At 38.8% G+C, this 25,324-nt stretch overlaps 1 protein-coding gene across 5 annotated transcripts in view; it reads left to right on the top strand.

The window, feature by feature from the left end:
* Positions 1–25,324, top strand: part of NR3C2 (nuclear receptor subfamily 3 group C member 2) — a 187,851-nt gene that overhangs the window by 19,361 nt on the left and 143,166 nt on the right. For 2 of the 5 annotated variants that reach the window (XM_021536595.3, XM_021536594.3), the window contains exon 1: positions 17,917–18,165. The exons of the other annotated variants lie outside the window; for them this stretch is intronic. In XM_021536595.3, coding sequence (XP_021392270.1) covers positions 18,068–18,165 — 98 coding nt within the window. In that variant the 5' untranslated portion in view covers positions 17,917–18,067. Of the gene's footprint in view, positions 1–17,916; positions 18,166–25,324 lie in introns of those variants that run through there. 5 annotated transcript variants of the gene reach the window in all.

Genomic DNA, 25,324 nt, shown 5'->3' with positions numbered 1-25,324 from the left:
TTTCATGTGGGCAGATAAAGGTACCAGATATCTCTGTACTAGACACGAGAGCTGACGGTGAAAATCGTTAAATTATCCACTGTTCACAAAAATGTAAAATAATATGACATTTGTAGAAGACTCTGCATTAACACTGTAGCTTTTTAAAAAATTAAATTTCCATAAAACCAAGGAAAAAAATTTTGTTAATTTGTTTGCACTACTTGCAGTGTCCGAAATACCAGTGCTGTTACAGGTCTCATAAGGTAACTCTTAATTATATTTCTGTATTGCATCAGATCTGTGGATTAGGAAAGTGAGATGTCAAGAGTAAATTTAGGTTGGAACTTCTCCGCCAAGTCCCCAGTGCTCCCACCAGTAGCTCAGTATGAATGAGTCTGTTTCTTTAAAGACTTAAAGTAAATATTGAGGAGGGTTTCCTAGCAACATTTGTAAGGTTAAGTAAAAATCAGACTTGCCAGGTGTTGCTTGCAGAGCACACTAAGCTTTCTATTTCAACACTTATTCTTTCAATACATTATCTGCAGTTTGAAGTACTGAACAGGATCTGACAGTATTGTAAATAGATAATCATGCAGAATCGTATGTCCAAGGGCAAGTTGGCTACAATATTTTTCCTACTTTGGGATGCAGTTTTTCTTTTGCTGTGTATTTTTACTGTACTTATACTAATGGAGACTAACCTTACTTGGCCTCTGCAAGTATTAGCTATAGATATGTGTGTGTACGTTTTAAAAGTGCAATAATAAGAGCCAATTTTTAAGACTGCTAAAAAAAAGTTCGTATTTATTGTTGGGTTTTTTTCATAGTAAACCAAGGAGTAATGTGTCCCAGTTGGTCTCGTGAGTTTGTACAGGTCTGAGGTACAGGTGGTAGAATCTCTTGCAGAAACCTTGATTTTTCTTCAGCTTTGATTTCTAGTGCTAGTGACAGGAGAAAAAATCAGTCTGAATACTTTGTAGACTGACATAGAAGGAGAATTTTCCTGTTATTTTAGTCTGCTCAATAAATTGCATGCACTGTCCACATGTGCCTTGGGATGTGTAAGAGGTGTATGTGCCTGTGGTGTACCTGTTGTGGGTGGGATAGTTCCCCTTTGAGAAACACAGGAATCTGGAATTTAGGATATCCCAGGATGGATGGATGGATGGATGGATGGATGGATGGATGGATGGATGGATGGATGGATAGATAGATAGATAGATAGATAGATAGATAGATAGATAACGGAGGGGAACAAGGAGTGCAAAAATTTGGTTGGCTGCTTCCAGTCCTAAGTTTTTGAGTCTATAAATAGAGTCTATCGGAATATTTCTAGTTAGTTCTGGAGAAAGTCAGCTGCTGTGCTGGGGATTGGCTGTGATCCCAGAATGAGGAGGGGAAGGAGGAAAAAAAAAAAAGGATGATAGGAAGCCTATTGAAAATCTACCAACAGACACCAGTGAAATCGAGAAATTGGAAGATGCTGTATTTGGGCTTCAGTTTATTTTTCTGCAGCTTCTGTCAGTGCTGGATGATCTGCAGTGACTCTCTGTATGCTGATTTGAGTTTCTGAGTTAGCCAAGCCCAGCAGGCAGGTCCAACTCCCCAGGGTTCATAGTTCAGAAGCCAGGGCTAAAGCCTGATAGCAGGAATCAGCACAGAAATACAAGGAAGCAGCGTATTACTCTCATTCCATACTGCAATGGTGAGCCTGAACAGCCTGCCCTCACTCTGGGTTAGATGCATTATATAAAGGAAAACGGAGAAAGAAACCAAAAGCTGAATTTTCAGCTAATAAAATTAACTTACTTGGTAAACTATGACTTTTTGAAATATATGTAGAAAGGTATTGCTAATAATTTAGAGTGTGAACTAGTTGAAGTATATTATGGTATCAGAAGTAGACATTTAAGAGAGTCATTATGAGATTTGAAAACAGTTGATATGCTTTCTAGGAAATGTAAATGACACACTTGAAAAATACTCTGAGTTGAGATTCAAACACAATGTACAGCTAGAGTATAAACAGCTAGTAAGTTTAAAAAATGCAGTATTTTTAGAAAGTGCTTTAGTAGCAGTAATAGGTAACCTTCTGCAAAAGTCCCTCTACCCTCCCTGCCCCCAGCCCTGTAACCACAGAAGGGTGATCCTTCATACTCTAAAAGGAAAAAGTAACTTTGGTCAAATAAACAGCGTTATGAAGGTAAGCTGAACCAGAGTTCTCAGGGGAGCATTTATTCACATGTCAGGGCTCATAGAAACTGAAATTATCTGAGCAGTAAATGAGCTTTTCCAGTGCTGAATTAATTCCAGAAAAGTCTGTGCTCACGTTAAAAATAAAAATGTTCATGACAACGGTTTTGCTGCTCAGGCTTTGCTGGCAACTCATTTTTTCCTTTGTCATTTTTCAAGATTTGGAGAAAGGGGTTGTATTTAATGTTTATGGCAGGAGGAGAAGGGATAGAGCAGTGTCAGTGTTTCCCCATAGGTGTGTGCTCCCCTAGATGTCCATTCATGTCCTCTGCCAGTAAGATGCTTGCTGCTTCCAGATTTCCTTCAATATTAGATAAGAAGGTCCCACCCATTTTTAACTTGGTTTCTTTTTTTTTTTTTTAATAAATTGAATGCCTTTTTTCATATTTGTGTTTGTAATAAATAATGAAACTTATAAAGCAATTTTAGCTCGGCATCAGTAGGTGCTTCAGTTTCCAGTAGGTGCTTCAGTTTCTCTGTATTTTCTGGAATAAAATCGTGCACTAAATGACTTCCTGAGCTCTCTTACTAAGCCTTTTTGATTATTTAAGTAATAATAGCAGTAGAACCATTTTAGACATTGTTGAGTGATATTAAATGGACATGTGTAGGTAAAATTTTCATTGGACAAGTAGAAAAAGACAACTGTTCTGTTGTTGAGAAAGGGATGGTGATAAATACTTTGGTTTTGATAGTTCTTGAAGAAGATTGGGTAAAAAGGTAAAGAACTATATATTTTTATCTCATTGGAATGTGGTAAAACAGCTCCTTAAAAAAAAACTGAAGAACTTTTTTGCCATTTGAATTAATAAGGTGGAAAATATCAGGAGGCTGAAATCTGCCCTTGTGAGAGCTGATGGCCTCACTTTCCATAGGGCCAGTACTATACCAGATGATGGCTGTGGGAATTAAAACTCCTAATTCATTGTGACCATGAATTTTATCTTGAAGAAATGCCGAGAAACAACTTGTCTGTGGAGGGAGGAGGGGAAAATCATTCTGCGTATGGCCAAGGTAGATTTAATTTGCAATAATGTGCTAAATTTGAAAAAACCTAACAGTATCAGCTATCTGTGTTAGACAGGCTCCAGGAATATTTAGGCTTACAATTCCATTTGTCAAAAAACTGAGAAATTGGAAACAGAAGATAAACAACATATTAATATTTTATTTCTTTTTGGGATAAAGTTCTGTCTTGTGTTCAGAAACTTCATTGAAATATTGGTCTTACTAGAAGAAGCAGCTCAGAATTGACATTAACTGTTCATTGTGCCACTTGTTAATTTGGATTTTGCAAACCAGTGTGATAAACTGATCTGGAATGAAACTGGAATAGAGTTCTAAAATTATGCTTGTAAATAGATCTGATGTCAGCAGATGTTTTGCCTCTTTCCAGAGCAGTGTATTTAAGATTCATCTTGCATGAAGAAAAAAACCCAACCAAAACCTAAACAAAGCCCCAAGCCCTCTCCAAAAGTCAAATCAACACTGGTTTTAATGGGGAATTAGAATTCACATTTTCTGAAATAGCATCAGAAGCAGACATAATTGTGTTTTTAGAGGGAGGGTTTGATCTCACATCAGTTAGAGTCCTGACAGCTTCTCCTGACACGTTGCTTGATGCATGGTCTGGCAGACAGGCTCCTGCATGGAACTTTTTTGCTTGCAGCAGTGGCCCCATTAAAATCAGTGGGACTGGCCACATAAAAAAGGCTGCTGCAGTTTGAAAGTTTCCAGTGTCTCTAACTATTTTATATTATGCTTTTTCCCTGAGTTGTTCTGGCACTTTGATTCTTGTCATGCACAGCATGCATCTTTTCACAATCTCAATGCCTGACTGTGATGGCTTGAATCCTTCATTATTTTGTGATTAATTGTAGAGATACAAACATTATCAAATCAAAATCCCCGAAAGGCCTCTTTTAAAGGATCAGCCTAGCTTTTTGATTGAGCTGCCCCACAAATTACTTATCTGGTGGCTGTGTGGTTTTTAACATCCTGCTAAATTTGGAACACGTCCATTGAATACTTTCTGCAATATCTGGGGAATAGAAAAGCTTGATAAGTTATTTCATCCATTGCTTGGGTCAAGCCTTTAAAGAGATGGCATGGCTGTGTTGAATCCATTTAGTAGGAATTGGTGGGTGAGCAGGATCATGGTTTGTGTTGGCAGTGATTGCATTTGGGTGTTCAGTGCAGATTTTCAAGTGCTAGAAGTCCAATTTTTGTCTTTCCAATACATGTAAACTCATAAGCTGCAATTGCAACTGTTCAGGAGAAAATGCCATGCAGGTGAGAAATAGCACAGCAAGGAAAGAACTTTGCATTAGCTCTTTTGTGCATTGCTATATGTGTTGGTTTTTTAAAACAGATTTTATCCCTTGGGATCTAATAAAAGGCTGGAGAGTTATTTGGTTTATAAACCTATGTGGTATATTATTTGGATATTCAGAGGGAAAAGGTCAAAGAATGTCTCCTGTGTTATCAATTCCTCAGTGGGAAACTATATTAAAAACTTGAAAATATAATACTATATAATTTAGAAACACAATATGTAATGTGGGTTGAGAGACAATTACTGTGTTGTATTTCTCTGTATTTTCCATTTTACTGAATGCATTTCAGCAACAATTGGGTTTTGGCTGTAATGCTGTTTGTAGCAGTTCCATGAAACTGCACAGCAAATTACTGTGGTGTACCAGATAAAATCAACTCCTCACTTCATTTCTGAAAGTCTCATTATGAAAAGCTCTTACTACTGGCTTATGCAGGTGACAGTGGGTTTTCTCCATGTTCATACAGCTTTGTGGAATCTCCATTATAAGTTTTAAAGCAGTTTTTAGATGGACTTATTTTACATATCTAATTGCCATTTTTCAGAGTTTATTTGTTAAGAACTGTAGTTAATACACAGACTCATAGAACGTCTCTTTCTCACAAAGTACTGTTGCCTGACATGCAAATGTAACTTAAGTATTCAGTAGCTAAGCCTGACAAGAAATTAAAAGTGTATTGTTTACGAGTGCTTAAAACCAGAATTATGTTTATTGTCAGTATCCTTCTTGGTGCTAGTGTTCCTCTGCACCTGAGCTGGTAGGTATTTTCCTGGTTTTGATGACCAGCCTTGGAGTGCTAAATGGCTCACACTGACATTAGGAAAATTAGGCAGATGGGGTTCAAAAAGGAAGTTTTGGCTGCTGTCAAGTGATGCTTTATCTCAGAAGCTTGGGATAGCAGACTTAGCATGTGTTCCAAAGAGGAATTTTTTGTCAGGAATCATAGTGATAGCATGAGGAGTAATGGGTATAAACTGAAAGAGGAGAAATTTAGTTTAGATATTTTAAAGAAATTCTTTACTCTAAGGGTGATGAGGCACTGGAACAGGTTTCCCAGGGACATTGTGGGTAACTCCAACCTTGGCAGTTTTCAAAGCCAGGCTGGATAAGGCCTTGAGCAACATGGTGTAGTGGGAGGTGTCCCATGGTATGGGGGTTTGGGACTAGGTAATCTTTAAGGTCCACTCCAACCCTTAACATGCTATGGTTCTGTAAGTCTGAGGGATCTGTTTAGGGAAAGAAGGCCAGATGTGTTAAAAATGTGTCATAATGGGTAGCAGTTTTCTGCTTCCATTTTCATCCAGCTGCTGCTTAACACTGTTGTAGGGAAATCTATAAGTAAATTGTGTTTTCTTAGTAGCAGGTTGATACTGGGAATTCCCAGTGACATGCTGAAGGTGTTTGGGCAGCAGTCGTGACCAGCCCTCCTCATCCTTGGTGTCCATGGGGATATCAGCCCTGCTGATGGGCTTGAGTTAGTGGAGCAGATGTTGCTTGTGGGCATTAGTGACTTATGCAGATGTGTGGGAGGTGCTTGAAAACATCTGGAAAGGATGGAGGTGTTCCTGGTGCTCACTTCTGGAGGAGGTGGAAGTTCTGGAGACAAAGAAGGGGTACGTGGTTTGGGCATGCAAGGTGTTGTTTACATCCAAATAAAGGTCCATGTTCAATTTTAAAGATGGAGTTGAGCATGGTTTGATTGAAGTGGGCAGGAGAGATTTAGGAGGTTGCTAATGCCACTGAGTAACTCAGGATAAAGAATGCTGAAGTGGAATCCATATATATTCTGTGTTCCATTTCCCAGAAATTTTCCTTTTGCTCCTGTGTCTATGGATTTTGGTCTTTCTCCTTTTTCCTGTTCACTGGTGGCTGAGAGTTGCCCTCAGGAGGAGCCTGTGCCCTCTACTACATGAGGGAGGAATATAAGCGGACTCTTGGGCAAATATGACCTTGGTGAATGATGTCCCTTATTGTCACCTTCAGTTAAGCCTCTGTGTGTTCATTCAGATTTTACTTCAGGATCAATGTCCTAATGGCCTTTTAATTAGACCAACAAGGAACTGGTCTGTCCAGATTTTCTGGTCTCATCAGAAAGGCTTTAAGAGATTTTCTCTGCGAAATTTCCACATGACCTGTATCTGAAACACACTGCAGAAGTGTATTCCCCACTGGTAAAGCAAAATACATGCACAGAAATTTCCTGCTGATCATAGGTTTCTCTGTCTTTGTAATCAAGAGGAAATTTTGGATAAAAAAATTGTGATTATTTATGCATGACATTCTATGTTGAGGTGTGTATGTATGTTTAAAAAAATATTTCTGTCTGTGTTCCTGGTAAGAGTGAGATGAGGTTGCAGTACCTTTGTGGCCCATTCCTCACAAGGGCTCCTGGGCAGTGTTCCTCCTTCCTGCCACTTCACTCCCCTGGACTCAGCAAATGAAGTTTTAAGGCAACCATGAAACTTCTGTTTTCCATGCAAGACAAATTTTACGATTTCATAAATCTGATCTTGGGAATTGGTTTGGAGTGGGTTAAGGTGGGTTTTGCTGCCGCCTTTTATTTATATAATATGAATGTAGTAATGCTTGTAAATAACTTTCCCCATTATGTAAACAAGTCACTTTCCTAGTGACACTGACAGTGTCATGAAACCAAGCCTGAGGGAGCAGGGGAAAGTTTGTCTTGCACAACAAATTTCATTTCTTTTTGCTGCTCAAAGTATACTTTTACCAAGGAGTATTAGAAAACAGTGTTGTCTTTTTTGGTTTAATTATACCAAATTTAATTATTTAAATAAACATACTTTTTAGAGCATTAGATAAAATCTGACTATTCACTGTATGGAAATACATGCTCGTTGTTATTTTTATTCATGTGGAATTTTAAGTAGTTTGAAATGAGTATGTATTTTAGTACTTAGCCTTTTCTTTACTGTATTACTGCTCCTTCTTCCCCATAATGGCAGCCCTTTTTCAATTTTTGTAAACCATGGTATTAATATTTGTAAGTTTAGCTCAGGAAGTGACTATATTTTTGTAAGAAGAAGGGGAAAGACAAAAAAAGGGTTAACATCAATTTTAATTTCTTAATTCTAGCAGAATGATTTTATATAAAGCACGTATCAAACCCTTGCAGGTCTGTTGTTCTGTTCTACTTTATTCTCTTCTTTCCTTTCACCATTTCAGTACAGTACACATATATATTTCTACTAATGAAATTTTAAATGGGGAACCTATCTCAAGCTGCTGATCACAGAACAGTAACGGGGCTTTTCCTCCCTTACTCAAAAAACTCTTCTAGCTAATTTCCCTTGTGTGTGTTGTGAATCCCCAGTAGGGCATAAATGTGTATGGCCACAATGAAGAATAAATTAAGAACTGCAGATAATACCAATCTTAGTCTGCCCTGTTTGTACAGCTTCTTATTTCTCTGGTAAACCTTGAGAAATATTTTATTTACTTGCTAGGAAATCCAGGAGGTGTAATTAAATGGCAATTAAAGCACAGAAGGTATTTCATAGTGCTATCGCCTTGTTTGAACTTGGTGAGTTTCTTTAAGAAAATACTGAAATACTGTGCTTGAGTGAGCTGCTGCTGCAAATGAGACAGGAATAAAAATTAATCCTGCTGGCCAAGGAAGGGATGCAGTTGGTTGAAAACTTGTGTGGTTTTGTAGGAATACTGGAGCAGATGAATGCGGACACTCAAAATACTGTTGTTGGAGAGGTGATGTGTAAAGTCCGAGGTTGAAGCTAATGTGAACAGAATTAAAAATAGCGAGTATGACAGACCCATTAATTTTTGAACATAATTTATGTTTTGGAAAATAAAAACAAAAGCTAAAGTTTAAACGAGATTTGTCCTTGAATCGGTAATAGCATTCAAATGGAAATCTTAGCAATGTGAGGTTGCTCTATGGAGCATAAGAGGAGCTCCAATGAATAATTAAACAAGTGATAGCTAATAAAATATACAGCACATTGCTTCAAACTTAGAAATTGTAACTCTGCCTAAGGGATGAATGTTTTTCATTACTTTTTAATTGTTGCCAGTGTTGACCTTCAAGGTCTTTTTCTGGCAGATAATTTGTTATGGTAAGGATGAGATCATTAAGTATTTTAGCACAAGCCGCATGATGCAAATAGTTTCCTAATATTATAGAATGCTGATGTGGTAAGGGTTTGTTTTCTCAGGAATTTGTTCTCCATATTTAGTGATATTTGGGATCATATCTTAAACGAGCAATTCTACTATAATTCTGCAGGACAGTGATTGTAGGTAGTAGGAAAGAAAACACCAGCAGTTTCTGTGGCAAGATTTTTGTGACGGCTTTTGAGTTACAATAAAAAGACATTACTCTAAAGTATCAGCATGGTTTTTTGGCTCTTAAAGATATTTGTATATCCCAAAAACAAATAGCAACTCTTCTCCTTTGCCGGGTTCATGAAAGCGTCCAAATAGCAGCCTGCAGGTTTTCCCCACGCTGAAGCAAACCTCTGTGGCATCTGAGGCTCCAGGGCCCATGTGCAAGGAATTAAGTGTTACTAAATTTTGCTAGTTTTATATTTTAACTCTGTTTTTTACTGTTTCAGTGTTTGCATAGGTAGGCACTAAAAGTATATATTTTGCAAACACCAAAAGCTCTTGGATTTATATTGAAGAATTTTAGTTTAAATTCTCTACAAGTAAACATTTTTTTTTTTTTTCATCAGAAATGCTTGCTCAGAGGGAAATGGTGGTGGGGAGGTGCAAGCTAGCATATAAAATCTTTTCAATATTATTTTTCTAGCCTGAGGTGCTTGGAACAAACTGAATCAGTTGTTTGCTCAAATGCTTGTTGATAGAAACATTTATTGCTTGCACGGTTACGGATGAAAGATGAACAGAGCTATTGTCTTATGTTCATCAAAGCTGTGGGCAGTCACTTGCAGGAAGTCTATAAATAATTCTTAGCATAAAATTTACCTTGGGACTGCTTAGAATCTGAAGAGAAAAGCCTGGTGATATGTGGGACTGGGGCAGAGGGCTGTGGCTTGCAGGTCATCCATCTGCAGGCAGCTCCCTGCAGCAAGGATGCTTGCATCCAGCCTGCCTGTTCCTGAGGAAGAGCTGGAAGGAGGGGAGGAAGGGCTGCCAGCAGAGCCTGAACTTTGATGCATAGTTAAAGGTGGCCACTGCCAGCTGTTCATATTGTGGGGGGAACATGGGAGCAGTGTCGGGCTAGAGAGGCCAGCTGGGAGGGTCTGGCCAAACAGGGGGTCCCTCTGGAGTGGAGTAGGTTGTTCTGAGATGTCTGGACAGGATAGGGGATGAATGGCAGGAATGGAGTCCACTCCCCCTCAGCCCCATCCCTGTGCCTGCCCTGTGCTAGGGGCTCTCTGGGAAGAGGGTGGTGCAGTGGCTGGCTTTCCTCTCTACCAGAAAGGGAGGGAAGAGGGGTCCCAGCTGTGTGCTCAGGTTGTTCCAGCCTCAGGCACGGTGTGCTCTGGTTTCCCTGCAGGAAATGCACCTCCACGGTTTGAGTCATGGCACACTTGCACCAGCGTTTGGTCTTTCTTAATCCAGGATTCTAATTCGAAATTCTAATTCTAAATCCAGGAGGGGCTCCAGAATGAGTACCTATCCCTATTTCTGTTTTTCCTGGTGTTGCTCCTTATTCAGCTGCACATTAAATGAAGGTAGAGTTTTCCAGTGCTCAGAGATGTACAGCAGTGAGGTAAGTTGATATGAACATATACATGGTGGTGTTTAGGTACCTTTGGTTTATTTTAGGAGATTCCCCATTTACATGTATCTCAGAAAGATTAAACAGATATTTATCTAACTTGTTTATGATCAGAATGAAGAATAAAACCTGTAGGTTTGTCAAAGTTGATGTCAACATTAGAAGGGAAGGTATTGCTATTGAAAATGAGCCTTATTTATTACAGATCTCTGGCAAGGGAGACATTAACACTTGCAACAATATCGATATCTATAGTACTCAACAGTATCTGCTGAGAAAGGAGTGAAGAACACGGTGCATAGTGGGGGCCATGCAGCTTTCCTGCTCCTCTCAGGATGTCCCATCTCCCCAGAGGTTGGAGATAGGAAAAACTGGGTGATGGAGCTGGCTGTGGACTCCAGACCCTTTCCCTCAAGGCTGGCTGGAGAGGAAACCACCACAAAGGGTTACATTGGAGTGCAATAACTGGTCCTTACTGAATGCTTTCTAGCCCCATTGGCACTATAGCAATGGTGAAAAAGCGGAGATGTAAAATGGTGAGGAAATAGCATTAATGGCTGGCTCTGGCTTGGGGTTGCAGGGTGTTCAGCAGAGCCTCCATCTGCCCTCATGCATTTTTGACTTAGCAAGTGGCTGGAGCAGAGGACAAAAGTAAGAACTGGGAATTAACAAGCCCTGAAGACTTACATTGCTGTTCGTTGGTAACATATACCAACGTCATACCTTCCAAGGGTTTTCTTGTTTTTGTTTTTCTTCAGGAGGTTTGCATTCCTGATCTAAATCTTATGTGTATTGTTAAATTCAAACAAGAATGTCTGAGGCCATCTGAAAATGTTCTGTTTGGAACAATTGCCTCAAAAGAAGACAAATGCTGACTTTAGAGAAAGTTGTGATTTTGAACCCAAATGATTCAGGATTTGAATAACATATTCTGGAAACATGCTTTCTCAAGTCAGTGAGGGAAAGGGCTGCTTGGTGCAGCATGCATAATGGTGAAGAACCAAAGGAGCTATCAGGAATGCAGTCTCAGAGCCTGAGCAAAATTAAGCGTCGTTTAACCATGTTATACACCCTGCAAAACAGCAGATTAGGAGTAATGGAAATTATTATCAAATCTATCACTGATTAAAAATAGTGTTAACTCCTTAAGAGGAAGCACTGTTAATCAACTTGCACTTGAACGGCGAATTCAAAAACACTCACAGACATTTTATTACTTGCAGGAAATACACTATTGAAAAAATCCAGGAGCATAAAGACAATTACTTGATAGAGATTCTTACGTGGTAGAGAATTAAGATGCCTGTATTTGTTGCTTAACTTGAAGCACAGTTCATAGCAATAAACTTCCGTGTTGTTGCTGAATTTATTCAGAGGTGAAACTAAAATTCAAACTCAAAATTCCATAAATGACACACAAGATCTGAGACTCCTTCAGGAAACAGTTAGCAGTTGTAAAAGTGCCCCATTGACATGTAAAATATTCCCTTTATTTGTGAAATTGTTCAGTTAGCTTACTGACAATCCCTACTGTTTTTGCTTTTTTCTCAAGCACTGCAAAGAATGTTGCTAAATTAGAACTGTGATTTTGCATGCTGCAATTAATTTGCATTATGTCTTTCATAGGAAGGGAAGAAATTTGCCAATTGGGTGTTTACTGGACCTGTTAAACAGTGTCTGGTTTGCTAAATATGATTTTTTCTGCCTATGGTGTTGTAGGAGAGTTATCACTTGCATTTGTCTTGCAGCCTTGGGGCCTCCCTCTTTATCCTCTATGTTAATTTAATGATGGCCAACTTAACTTGTACCTGCAGACGAATGAGGGACTAGAAATATGTTGAAGGATGTAATGATGATCACATTTAACCTCTTTTTGCGAGTAGTTTATTTTTTGTTTATAAAGTGAAATGAACTATCCTAGTATTTACATATATCCATCCATATCTATATGTATCTATCTAATGTCTCTGTGTGAAGATAGATGCATGTATATATTGCAGCATTCAAAGTTTTTTTTTTCAACAGCTAGAATTATGTGTATTAGTTCCCAGTTTGTATGATCCAATAGCTCTTTTTCTTAATAAATCACAGACAAAATGCTGTGTGGCAAGGGAGGGGCTGCTGTCCCTTTGGAGTGGGTAATGCGTGTGCTTGAATTCCTTCAGCATCAGAGTGGCCCATACAGCGAAGGCTTCACATTGTCTCTGGTTCCCAGCTGAAGCAATTGCTTGCATTTCCCTTATTTTGAGCCTTGGGTGTTTGCACAAGCTGAATGCTTTCCTTTTTTTTTTTTTTTTTTTTTTTTTCCCTGCCTGTGTTTATATCTGTAAAGTGGGTGTAGGGAGAGCAAATGCCTGAAGTATAAGGAACTGAAACGGGATGTCTCAAGGCTGGCATAAGGCCAAGATGAAATACATCTCTCTTGGCAGCAGGGGTGCTTGAGGCAGCCCTGTGATACTGGATAACTTTTTTTTTCTTTTCACTTGGTTAGTCCCATCCGTACCTCAGCTGACCCCCTTTGCTGGGAGGCGGGCGGTGCTGTCGGGGTGTCCCTGGTGGGGCAGCGGGGGAAGGCGCACACAGCGGGCAGCGCTGCCCTCCTCACGCTGTTGTCCCCCCGCTCCAGTGAGCCGACCGAAAATGCTGCCCACTGGGTTTGTGGTGCCTGGCCCGCTTGGCATCCCGGAGGAGATGTCCCCCCATGGCACTGTGCTGTCTGTCACCTGTGTCCCTGTCGGTGTCAGTGACGGGCAGCAGCTGTCAGAGCGTCTCAGCCCCCCTCAGGACAGTATCCGCCCGGCTGGGGCAGGAATGCATTTATAGCATGTTTTGCTTTCTGTGCCAAAGACAATCAGTCAGGAATATGGCTCGGGTCAGTATTTTCTTAGGGGCCTTTCCAGAGAAATGCAGCATATGGCTGCTGGCCCAGGGGAGCTGTGCAGCCCCTGCGAGCCCCGCAGCTGCGAGGAGCTGCGGCAGGCCCAGGAAGATGCTGCTCTGAAAGTTGTGATGGGGCAGAAAGGAGAGGCGAGGATTAGTGTCAATAAGTGGCTGCAAACAGTTTTCAAGGTTCCCCCTGCCAGCAACAGAGTTGAGCGCTTGGCACTCTTCCTCTGCAAGCTTTGAAAATGTTGTGGAAGTTGGTACTTTCACTGCTGATTTTTTTTTTCCTTCATTTTTCCCTTTCTTATTTTCTACTTCTGCATATGGATGGTGGCAGGAAGCAAGATTCAGGTGAGAGCAGAGAAAGCAGAGCTGCCAGGAGCCGGGGTTCCTGGGAAGGCATTAGGGTCCTCTGCTGCAGCAAATCCAGAGGTTTTTGCAGCTTTCCCCTTCTGCACTCAGTGCTTGCTGCCAGGGGCATGCTCATCCAACCCTTAATTATTACTATGTGAGTTTCACCTTTCAGTTGTAAAGGAACAGACCATTTAATCTATAGTTTCAATGCCAAAAAATAAAAAGTGGGTCAGTCAAGTATTAATAAGTTATTGCATTAAAATGGTGATAAGCTACTGATTTTAAATAGTTTTAAAAAATTTCAGAATAGGTGCTGCAGCCTCTGTGCAACATCGTCATGCATATGACAGAGCAAATGAGGGGCAGAACCTAGTAAGCATTTTTAACTAAAAATGTGAGCATTTTTGCTCATTCATTACCTGGGGTGAAATCTGTGACATTTCATAAAATATCTAACTGAAATAATTAGTAGGGTAGTTAGAAGTGTCAATATTTTCAAAAACATTTCTCATGTGTTGTAATAATTTATATAGAGTATTACTAAAAATATTCTATAATAGAAAAATACATGTAATTGCCTAATTGTCTAATGTAATAAAGCATAATTATTTAGGTTTTTGCAGTTTTTCCCAGCTCCGATTTTTTAAATGAATTTTAGCATTTCTACCTGTAGGGAATTCTGAAAACAGTGATTACTAGATTAAAAAAAAAAAAAAGTCTTATTTTTTTTTTCCCCCCCACAAAGTTTTACAAGTACAAGAAATACAAATAAAAGATTCCATGTTTTAGGCACGGTATAAGTGGGATTACTTTAAGGAGTAATAACCTGGGTTCATGGGGGGACACTGATGACTTGAAATATGACAGAACAGAAACATTCTTGTTTGTTTAAAAAAATGTTTCACTTTTATGCAGTTAACAAAGGACTGGCGTGAAAGAGAGGTTCAGGATAATCGAAATTGCATGCTGGTAAGATTAAGTGTGTACTTTGTAGGTCATTTGTTTGTATAAACGAGAATCTGTTGCTATAGCTGATGGCATTTCAAAGAGTCTTAAACCTTGAGAAGACCAACAAGAGTAAAAAAATCATGGATTTCATGCATGTCCATGGATTGAAGTACAATTCCTTTCTCAAAGCTACCTATGTCAGTTCTCGGGCAGCCTGATGGGAGGTGTGCTGAAGTCAGCTGGAAGTAGGCTGTTACCTTTCAGTCTGTTTTGGAGCAGAATTCAGATGAATTCCTTTGTTCCTTGGAGGAGACACTTTAACACTGTGTCAGAATAATTTAAAAAAAAAGGAAAAAATATTTTCAAGATTTGTTTAATTTTTTAAATTTAAGCAGCGAGGGAAATTTGTAATTGGACATGGTTATCAAAATATGTAAAAATGGTGCCGAGAAATATGTTCTTATCTCATGTAATTGCACTGTAATTGTTGGGGAGAGGAGTCAGATTAGGGAGGCTAAGTAGTTCCAGTGCTGAACTGGGTTTTTTTTAAGACTAATCAAAACTTTTAATCAAAGGATTCATTTATGTTTAAAATACTTTCTTAAGTAGGAAGTGTTAATCTTGAAGGTATAATTTATTTATTCTTTTGTCTTTTTCTCCTACTCTCCACTATCACTTTTAAAACTGAAATACAGAAACATTTCCATCAAACTTAAAAATCAGTAAATTAATAGATGTTTTTAATGCTTAGAGATTTTTTTTAGTTTGATTTTTCTTGTTCCTCGAATATGTTGTTATGAAACTCACCAGCACTTGCTGCATTTTGTACCTGAAGTTTAAATATTTGTGTGGTACATTAGGAAAGCATTTTCTAGCTGTAGTCATTCTTTTTTGCCAATTACTACCTTTAAACTAAAATTTTGTATATGTAAAGTTACTGTTTTCTTGTCAATAACTTCATTTGGGACAGTAAGTTGTTCTTTAAAGCCGGTCATTCTTCTTAGTTCTTCCAGAGATAAAAAGAGCAGGCAAACACATCAAAACTTGTGCTATAGGTTGTGGTGTAGATGAAGATTAGCGAGCTGAAAACCAACCTTCTGTGGAAGCTGTACTTCACAACCATTATGGAACTTCTGAAAAGCATGCTACTTCCAGCAAAAATGGTTTCCTTGAATTTGGTACAAGAGCAAGTATTTTTGCTGCTGTGGAAGCTGGCTCAGTTTTGTTTCCATGCTAACCAAATTTGCACTTTGTTTGACACTGTGTGTGGTGCTCTTGCTGCCGGGGAGCTGCAGCAGTTCTAATGTATGTGTAGTAGATACTGTGTCTGTGAAAGCAAAACCAGCCCTGGAAACAAAATAGTGATGGCTGACTCCTATGAAACCTGCTTGAAGAAGTCCATGAGAGCAAAGGAACAAAATTTCAGTTCTGTGAATGCAGAAATGGAGACACGGGGAAGTGGTTTTCCTAAAACTGTCCAGGGGTGACCTGCAGGCTGGAGACAGAAAGGGGATTGCCAGCTCTGTATCTATCTGTCAGATTGTATCTCTGTGTCTGCACTTTTGCTATCAGCATCCCTGATTTTTGGTGTGAAAAGTGAGTTAGTACTTGTCCTGAACTTGCCAAAAATCTAATACTTGTCACAGCAAGATGCACGTCAGACAGTGATTTTCAGATCTTTGCAGCCTTCACTGGTATCTTTCAGAACTGGGATCTAACCTGAGACGTTTAGTAAGATGGAAAGCTCATTTAAACAAGGCTGTTGCTGACTTGCAGTACTCTGAACAATTTTACGTACTTAGCTAGGAGGAGTGAGGTGGGGGTAGTGATGGGGAAGACTGTCAAAGATTTGAAAATGACTCTTTCCAGCCCTTCCAGGAGTGCAAGCAAAAGATGTCTGTTTTATGTACTCTAGAGATTCCTCCATTGTTTAAGTTGAAAATTCATTTTTAGGCTAGAGAGTTCATGATACTGAATTTCAAAGATTGAATGCTATTAAATCCAAATATTAAAAAACCCACTTAATTTTTGGGAATTGGGCACAGAAGTACGAGAATCAGATAAAAATGCTGAAGTTGGGAGAAAATAAAATAACTCTATTCTTAAAGCATGACTTTTTTGGAAAATGTACTGATGCTTATGGGGATATTTAGAATGTCTCCAAACATAATATGGGCAGAGTAGGAATGGAATAGTTGAAAATAGTTGAATTTTAAAGGCTACATAATAAAACAAAGGCAGGTCACGTGGATGTTCATTTCTCATAGGTGGAACCAGTGCTTCTTTTATTTCTGTTTTAAGAGTGGAAGGAGCACTCAGGCTGTGCTTATTTATAATCGTTGATCCTTAACTTTCATCCATATTCTTTGTATTTACACATGTATTCTCCCCCATAATTTGGAGTGGCGATTTTCTTTGTCCTTTAACAACTTGTTTCCTCTTCAGTCATGCTTTCGTTCACTTCCTTTTGGCTCTTTCTATTAACTCTAGCCTGTTTTTATTCCCACTTGTTGCTGCTTTTTACCCTGTCTTTCCTTTTAGTTCCCCAGCCCTTAATTCTTCCCATCATTCTGTTCCTCCTTCCTTCCTGCCTCCTGCCAGTGGCTCAGATGGTTTTGAGTGACCAAATGTGGGAATATTGCACGATGCATGTGGAATGGAGCAGTTATCCCCAGAAGAGATTTATCCCCAGAAGTCAGTGCTTCTTTCAGAATTCCTCACTGCTGGCAAACAGCTACCTCTGTACACTAGGAAGCCTTAGGAATAAGCCCTCAGAAGATGGGCTTCCCTGTGGCACAATCTTCTGGAAGCCCTTCAGGAAGAGGGTGCTGTGCAGCTGGAGAGAGAATGAAGCAGTAATGTACACTTGTGTCATGAGGAAACAGAAATATGAACCAAACTGCTTAACCCAGCACCTTATACTTCTGCTGGGGTAACTTGATTTAGTAAGTTAAAATGTCAGTGCTGTGGCTGTAGCACTGCTGTTTCCTTTCCCTGCCTTCTTGACAGTGATGACGCTCCAGGGTTTTTAAAAACATCTCCCAAAAGCGAGAAAGATCAGGAAAAACATTCTCCTAATTGCACACAGTTTTTAATATTCCTGGGATCTGTTTTGAAGGGTGCATTTGACAGAGAGAAACCCAGCAGCCCCACACTGAATCCTTTGTCCTTCCTGCGGGGTGAAACAGTAGATAGCTTACTGTAAGTGTGGCTGCCTGCCAACCCGTGGCGCAGATTCTTTTTTTAATACTGTAAACTGGCAAGAAATCAAGAATTGCCGTTCTTCCTTTTATTTACTTTCCCTTCTGTATTAAAGAGCTCAGTAAATAAGAGAAAGTTAAATGTTGAGTGAAGGTTTCATACTGATTAATCATTAAATAGCAAAGAGTTATCATTTGGGGGGGGGGGGTTTGCCCCCCCTTTTTTCCATTTCTCTTTGGTTGAAACTGGAAATATCAGTTGCTTCATCTGGAATAGATTATCACAGTGAAAAGTCTAATGCAGTTTGAAATGAGGACAGAGCAGAATGCATCCATCATGCATAGTTTAAAATAATCTGCAAGACTGCTTCTGATTTGATCCTTGGATGTACTTCCTCCAGATTTGCTTCAAAACTTGTGTTAATAATGAGTACTCTGTCTCTAGAAAAGGCTTTTTTGTAGAGTCTGCCCCCAGCCTCTGCTTGTAAGTATTTTCTTATTTGAACAACTAAGCTTCCTGAAATAGCTGCTGAGTTTTTTGTTTTGCTGTTATATTTAAAAGTGGTAGAGGGGTGTGGAGTTCCTTCTGCTGCTTCTAAAATCTAAGGCATGCCTTGCAAGCTACTTTGCTTTCACGCTAGAAAGGGAATCGGCATTGCTGCTTTTCTCGTAGTTGTGTTGCTAAATTATTGGCAAAATTATCCCCAATCAAAAAAAATGATGTTGGTTTTGATACAGTGCACATTTGAGTGATTTATCTTGACAGAAATGTATTTCTATATGCATGATGCAGGAGGCCAAATTAAATTTAAAAATTACTGTTGCTGTTAAATACAGACCTAATGTGAAAAATTAGCCTACAACAGATTGTTTTAAATCCCAAAGCGTACTGTGGTTCATTCAGAGGTCAGTGTTACTTAAAACATATTAAACATTTAATAATATCAATGTATATCTGTTGCTGATTTGATGAACCTACCATATAGGTCATGTATGCCCAGCTTTATTAAAGGCATTGTTGAAAGAAAACATGGATTCATGTTTTGTTTCTTTTATACTTCATGGCTAATTGGAAATTAAGGTTTCTGAAAGTGATAAGGAATAGTTCTGCTTTAAAAGGAATGGAGTGTGACTGAAGAAATCTGGACTTAATCTGGCAGATTTCTCGAAATAACTTGCTCAAGTAATTAATTGTTTTGGGGGGGGCGGGGGTTTCTTTTGTTTGGTTTGTTTCTTTTCCCTCTGACTTCTTCATCTGTAAAATGTAGATAATCCTGTTCCCTTACCAGATGGCAGCATGTTATAGATAAATTAATGAATGTTTGTGGGACAAAGCAGTAGCACTTAATGGGTTCAGTACAAGTATTCATATTAATGATTCATGTTAAAGAATGATTGAAAAACTGCATTAACTTGAAAGTTGGGAGTCTGCTGTCCCAGAGGCGGAGGCTTAGTTTCCAATCTGCAATGCCCAAATGAGGAACATAAGAAATATTTATTCAGGAAATTTAGTAGTTTACAAGTTTCCTTCCTTTGGTTCCTTCCTTCCTTTAGCTAGAAAGAATTTTTTTTTTCAGACTCTGCTGGAGAAGTCTGGATTTCTGGAGTAAATTCTCTTTGAATAAAAAAGGAATAGGCTCATTTTGTGGATATTTTTGTAGATGATCTGGCACAGAAATTAATGAGTAAATAAACTATTTAAAGATTATTAAATTTGAGAGATGATCCAAAGAAATGAGAGAAATTTTTCTAGCAATTATTAAAAAAAAACCCAGCCCTCTCCTGCAAAAGCACAGATCAGAAAATATCCCGTCTCAATTATAGCCATCAGAAATCTTCCCCCCATTCTCCTTTTTCTTTTGAATCTATATTTTGAGCTCGTTTAAGATATGTAGGAAAGTTTTCTTGCAAAATGACAGGTAGAACTATCATAAACTTGTTACTATTTTAGGGGTGTTGGATAAGATGCATAATGATCTTGAATACAGTTTCAGTTTTGCTGCCTTTTCAGTGTAGCAAGCTACAGGGAAAATACAAATTCAGTCTTCAGGGATGCTCGACCTCAAAGAGAGAAATAAGTAGGTAACAACTCTACTTTCATTTCTCTTTTGCAGCCTTTTTTTTATAAATGGGGTTGTTTATTTGAAGTGTAAGTGGCATTAGTTCATTCCTGTTTTGTTATACATATTGAGGGAAAATAAAAAAGTATCTTGACAGATATTTTTGGAGTTAAAATGTGGCCATGTGACTTGAGAGGAGTCTACTGATACGTGATTCTCCTTTGATACCGGGAGCAGATTGTCTTCAATAGCTTCAATAGCTAGCAGATTTCTGTATATATTTTTAAAATGCAGGAGTAAGTGCTTGATATAACTATTACAATGACTTTATTTAATAATAAACAGTGCACTGCAGTAGCATTTCAGAGGTACTCTTGCCATGTTTGTATAGTTCTTTTTTGGATCTCAAAAGCTCGGATTTTGTGCTCCTTTAACTATATATTTGGAAGAACCAGAAAATTGTTTTATCGCTTGTTTCCTACTGACATACTCAGTTCTTACAGTAACAATTTTCCTTGGCTGTTGCAGTGTGTGCCAGGAGATTGCAGATCCTGTGTCTGTCCATAGACTTGATATCTCAGAAACTGTCTTTTATCCAATATGCCGGTAAGACAATTACCGTGAGTCAGATGAACCCTCCACTCCAGGTTCCTTGTTATGGGTCAGGCCAGAGCAAGACCTTTTCTGGTCAGGGAGCCAGTCTGTGAATTAATGTCAGTGAGAATTACGGGTAAAATCCCCAGCCATGGCTAGTGTCCAAAATCAGTAGCAAGACTGGTAATTTAAATGTCTGATGCTCCTGGACAAAAATAAGCTGCTTGCATCTTGCTCTTTCTCTCATCCTAACAAGACTATTTTGGATTTGTCCAAGTAAAACCAAGAAAATAAGTTAGAGGAGGAGGAAAAAATGTGTCTTCCTCCTTCACTTCAGTAATTTTGTGTTTGTCCATGTTTTTTTTTCCCCAGCTCCTTAAACTGGCAGAAGGATGTCCCACTGATCGTCTCTCAGCAGGTCATGGCATAAGCTGCTCCCTGTTGTATCCCTCCAATGAGGCCGTATACCACTCTCTGCATTCACTCTTTCCCTTGCCAGGTCACATTTGATTGTCACCTCTTGAACAGGGCTCAGACCAGCCCCAGTCCTGGCCAGCTCCTCACTCCCTTTCCAGAGCTGGGGGCTGCTGGGCAGAGTGATACTTGCAGCCCCATGGCCTCTGTGGCTGCCTCATCTCCGCTGTGGCACCTGCAGCAGTATCGGCCACAAAGGGATTTTCTTTATTGCATTAAGCTTGCAGAGAGAAGATTTAGTAGGTGTGTCGCAGTGCCATTAGCCTCCTGTGACCCAGTGTCTCAGCAAATCCTTCCATGGCTGTGTAGAATTTGTTTTAGTTTGAGCAAATTCGTCTTCATTAGAGCCATTTTGGGAAACTGTTCTCTCAACCCATGGGCCCATCTTCTCAATTCTAGGTGGCTGGACCTACTGCTGGTATTTGAATAATTATGCCAGTCTTGAGTAACATCCCATCTGGCAGTGGGAAATTCAAAAATGCAATTAATTGAGTTTCCTTATATCATATGGTTGTGAAACCCTTTTGAACAACAAACTTTAACACAGAAACAGAAGTTTCATGCTGTGGTAATAATGTTCATAAAAAAATGTTTTAGTGTGCTTAGTGCAAAATAACATTTCAACTTTTGGAGGACAACCGCAAAATCTATTAAAAAAATAAATCTTGGCAGACACACAGGCAAAGAAAATCTATCAAAGTTTGTTGATGTTTGGCTGCAGTGCAGACCGGTTAACAAATTCTTTCCCTACACAAACAAGCAGCATCTTGTCACAACACTTCAAAATCTTTAAATAACTTAAAGGCTCTTTCCTTTGATGTGAAGTTCACTGTGCAACACCTTGGTGCCAGGGAGGATAATTAATTATTATCTTTATTAGAGGCGTGGCCTGATTTGAATATCTGTATAAAATGTCGCATCTGTGGCACACTGATACCATTTGAGCACCTGTTGTATGTGAGCCGCCTTCAGTTGGGGCGTGTTCAAAATTAACAGAAAATACTTTACCATCCTTCAAACCCTAAATGGAGCTCTTCTGAAATGTCATTGGCAAAGTTGGAAGAGTCTGAGCCTAGCTTGGGAAAATAGTAAATAAAATAGGATTTTTAGGTGAGGTACAAGTAAGATATGCCTATACAAGTAGAAAAATGAGATATGCTAGTTTAGACTAGCAGTTACCTCTTGCTAAATTCCAGATGACAGTGACTAGAAGTGACTTGATGTGGGTCTTTTGGTGTGAAAATACCTTTTTCAGTTGTGACTTCAGGGTGTTTTTTTGGGGGGAATTGCTCAATCATAGAGTCATACATAGAATGGTTTGTGTTGGAGGCAACCTTAAAGATCACCTAGTCCTCTGCCATGGACAGGGACTCCTTTCAATGATCAGGTTGCTCAAAGCCCCATCCAACCTGGCCGTGAATGCTGCTATGGATGGGGCATCCACAACTCTCTGGGCAACCTGTGCCAGTGCCTCGCCATACTCAGTGCAAAGATGTTTTCCTGATATATCATGATGCCTGTGTTATTGGATTCTGAACAAATACACAAGAGAGCTTTCTAGTTTTTTTGGAAAAATGATCAGAGGAAGGAAAATGACTGTTTTGGATAGATGGATGTACTGCAGTAATATTTGCTGCCCATTACTGAGGTCTGAGGTCCAGCCATTGCCTTTGCTTTGTGGTGTTCACAGACCTTCCATGGACTTGACATGCATTAGGAATTGGATAAAATGTGAACCTTAAGTGAAAGGTTGTACTGCTAAGATAGCCTTTAACTGGCAGATATGGGAAGGATTTCAAACCTGTTCCCAGCATTTTTTTTTCTTAGAGCAAATGTAAAAAGCTTTCCAATTAGCTTGACAGTTTGGGGGGGGGGGGGGGGGGGGGTCTTGCCCTGAAGTTTCCATTCTCCTTGTACGTTGCTTAGGAAGAATAATCACATAATTTTTTGTCTGTGGATGCCTGTTGATGGAATTTAATGCTGTTTAATTGAGATAATCAAAGGGTCAATTAATTTTGTGAATTGTTAAATATCATTTAATCTTTAGTACAACAACTGTGGTCCATGGGGTTGAAGAACAGTGATTTTTATGGTTCTTTTACCATCTGGCTCTGTGACAAGAATACCTGATCTTGTGTTGCTCTACATGATGAAAAAATAGATAAATAAATAGGATTTATGAGTTTTCTTTACAAGGCTTTTCCACAGGGCAATTGATTTTCTTTTAGTCTGTACAAGACAGACCAAGACAATAAAAAAATTGCATTTCTCTCTCTTGCTTTCCCAGGTTTGGTGTAAATGAAAGAAGACTGATATGCACTTACAGATCTTTAAAAATGTCGTAGCAATTTTTCTTTAGCTTTCCAAAGAGAGGATTCTGTATTGTTAATTCTGAAGAAGGAATGTTTTTTCAGTAATTTTGAATGCCCTTGAGCCCTCTTATGCAGAACTCTGTAATTCTTCATGACAAGCATCCTGCACAAGGCTTTTTGGGTTGGGAACCTTCTTTTTAATTAAGTTGCAGATGAAGGTTCAGCTTAGTCATGTTAGCAGCGGAAGTTTCTTCAGTGACTTTTCCCACCAATTGTATACTTTATGTCAAGGTCAAAAGTATCACTGTTCTTCAAAAATTATCTCATAACCTTTTTTTTTTTTTTTTTTTTTTGTTAAAGGAAGCAGTAGTCTCCTTGGAAGAGTCTTATACAAAATATTAAATTGGTAGCCTCAGAAATTCAAGATAAATCAAAAGGCTTTTTGTAAATGTGAAGACATTCTATTTAATACTAAGCTGTTTTCCACTTTACATGATAAGGCAAATGCAAAATTAAGTAATGGAAGTCAAGATCACACACATTTTTAAGGTTTGTTTGTTTTTAAAGTAGATTCCTCTTCCTAGGAGAATATACATCAGGTAAATATTTGATCTGTCTGTAAACTGGAAAATCAACTTCTCATCTTACTTAAAAGGTGCCTTTGCAGTAAGGGCAATATAATGTCATTAAAATAGTGTTTTCCATGAAGAGAAATGCAATGTTGAGCTATATTTAACTACTTTGTAAGAGCCAAGCTGTTGTGATGAGAAAATTTCAATAAAGTTTCTAATATTAAAATATATTTTGCAAGTCTATAACCTTCTTTGGCATTTGTCACTTGGAATTATATATATAAATATATGTATAATATGTATATATAATATGTATATTATATATATTGGTTGTTTTCTTGAAAGAAGGCTTAGAACTGTGTATTTAATAATTTTCAAAATATTAATATATATAATATATATTATATATATTATATATTTAATATATCTTATATATCTTATATATATTATATATATTATATATATTATATATATTATATATATTATATATATTATATATATGTTATATTATATATAATATATATATTAATATAATATTAAAATATTAATAGGCTTCTCATTATAACAAAGGTACCAGTTGTGTTTTCTTAGTGTAGAGATGGTTAAAAGCTGGTATATTTGTCATCACAGATCAACATATATGTATATTTGTGAGGTAAAAAGTAGCTGTTTGTTGCATGAAAGATAACGGAGATTTAAAAATTCCTTAGAAATTTGTGCAGGTGAGAGCTTCCTCATGTCTACGACAGCCTTATGCCTAAAGGCCTAATTCTGCAGTTGTACGCCGAGAGCACTGAGCAGAGTGGGATGTAGCTGAGAAGATGCTTTAGGACTGATCCTGTAGCAAGACCCAGCTCAGTCTCAGTCACCCTTTGGGGTGCGGCATGTCCTGAAGGGCAGCTGCTGTCTGCAGGAGGGTCACTGGTTCAGGAAGGTGGTGAGACTTCCAGGACAAGGGTGTGTTTCATGGGGCACAGGTGTATCTGCATGAGCGTTTTGGTGTGGGTTAGGAGTGTTCTCCTGAAGCAAGTCCGCTCATTGTCCCCACTTCCTGCCGACGTGCGCGCCTTGCCGAGCAGGTTCCGAGCGTGTGGGCGGGTTTCAGTTTGGGTGCTGCTAAACCAGAAGATGTTGCCACCTGGGAATACCCATTCAGTCAGCAGGACCAAACTGGTTCTAGCTGAAAGTGAAACCATCTGATGGAAGTGTGGACACTTGTCCTTGAGACCAGCCCCTGAGGAGCTGTGCTACTGCCTGTTGTCACAGCCTGACTGCTGTCACTGTCCCTGTCTCGGCCAGGGACTAACAGCAGGTGCCTAGGGAAGAGAGTAAAAGTGCAAGCACCTAGCAGTGCTTTCCCAATATATTTTCCCAGCTTTCAGCAATCTGAATCTCACAAACTTCCTGAAGCAGAGATGGTATCTTTGGTTTAATAGCCTGTGATAGATTTTTCTTCCATTAGTTTGTCTTATTGTTTTGTAAACAGTGCGCGTTTTTATCATCCACAATATCCTGTGCAATGAGTCCTAAGGTAGAACAATGTATGTGTTGAGAAGTACCTTCTTTTTGTTTATTTTGAATTTATTACCTGAACATTTCATTTGATGCTCCTTTGTTCTTATCTTGTAAGA

Source organism: Lonchura striata, chromosome 4, assembly GCF_046129695.1.
Source record: "Lonchura striata isolate bLonStr1 chromosome 4, bLonStr1.mat, whole genome shotgun sequence".
Lineage (NCBI taxonomy): Eukaryota > Metazoa > Chordata > Aves > Passeriformes > Estrildidae > Lonchura > Lonchura striata.
Note: the sequence above shows the minus strand (reverse complement) of the source record. Positions and strands in the feature narration are given on the sequence as shown.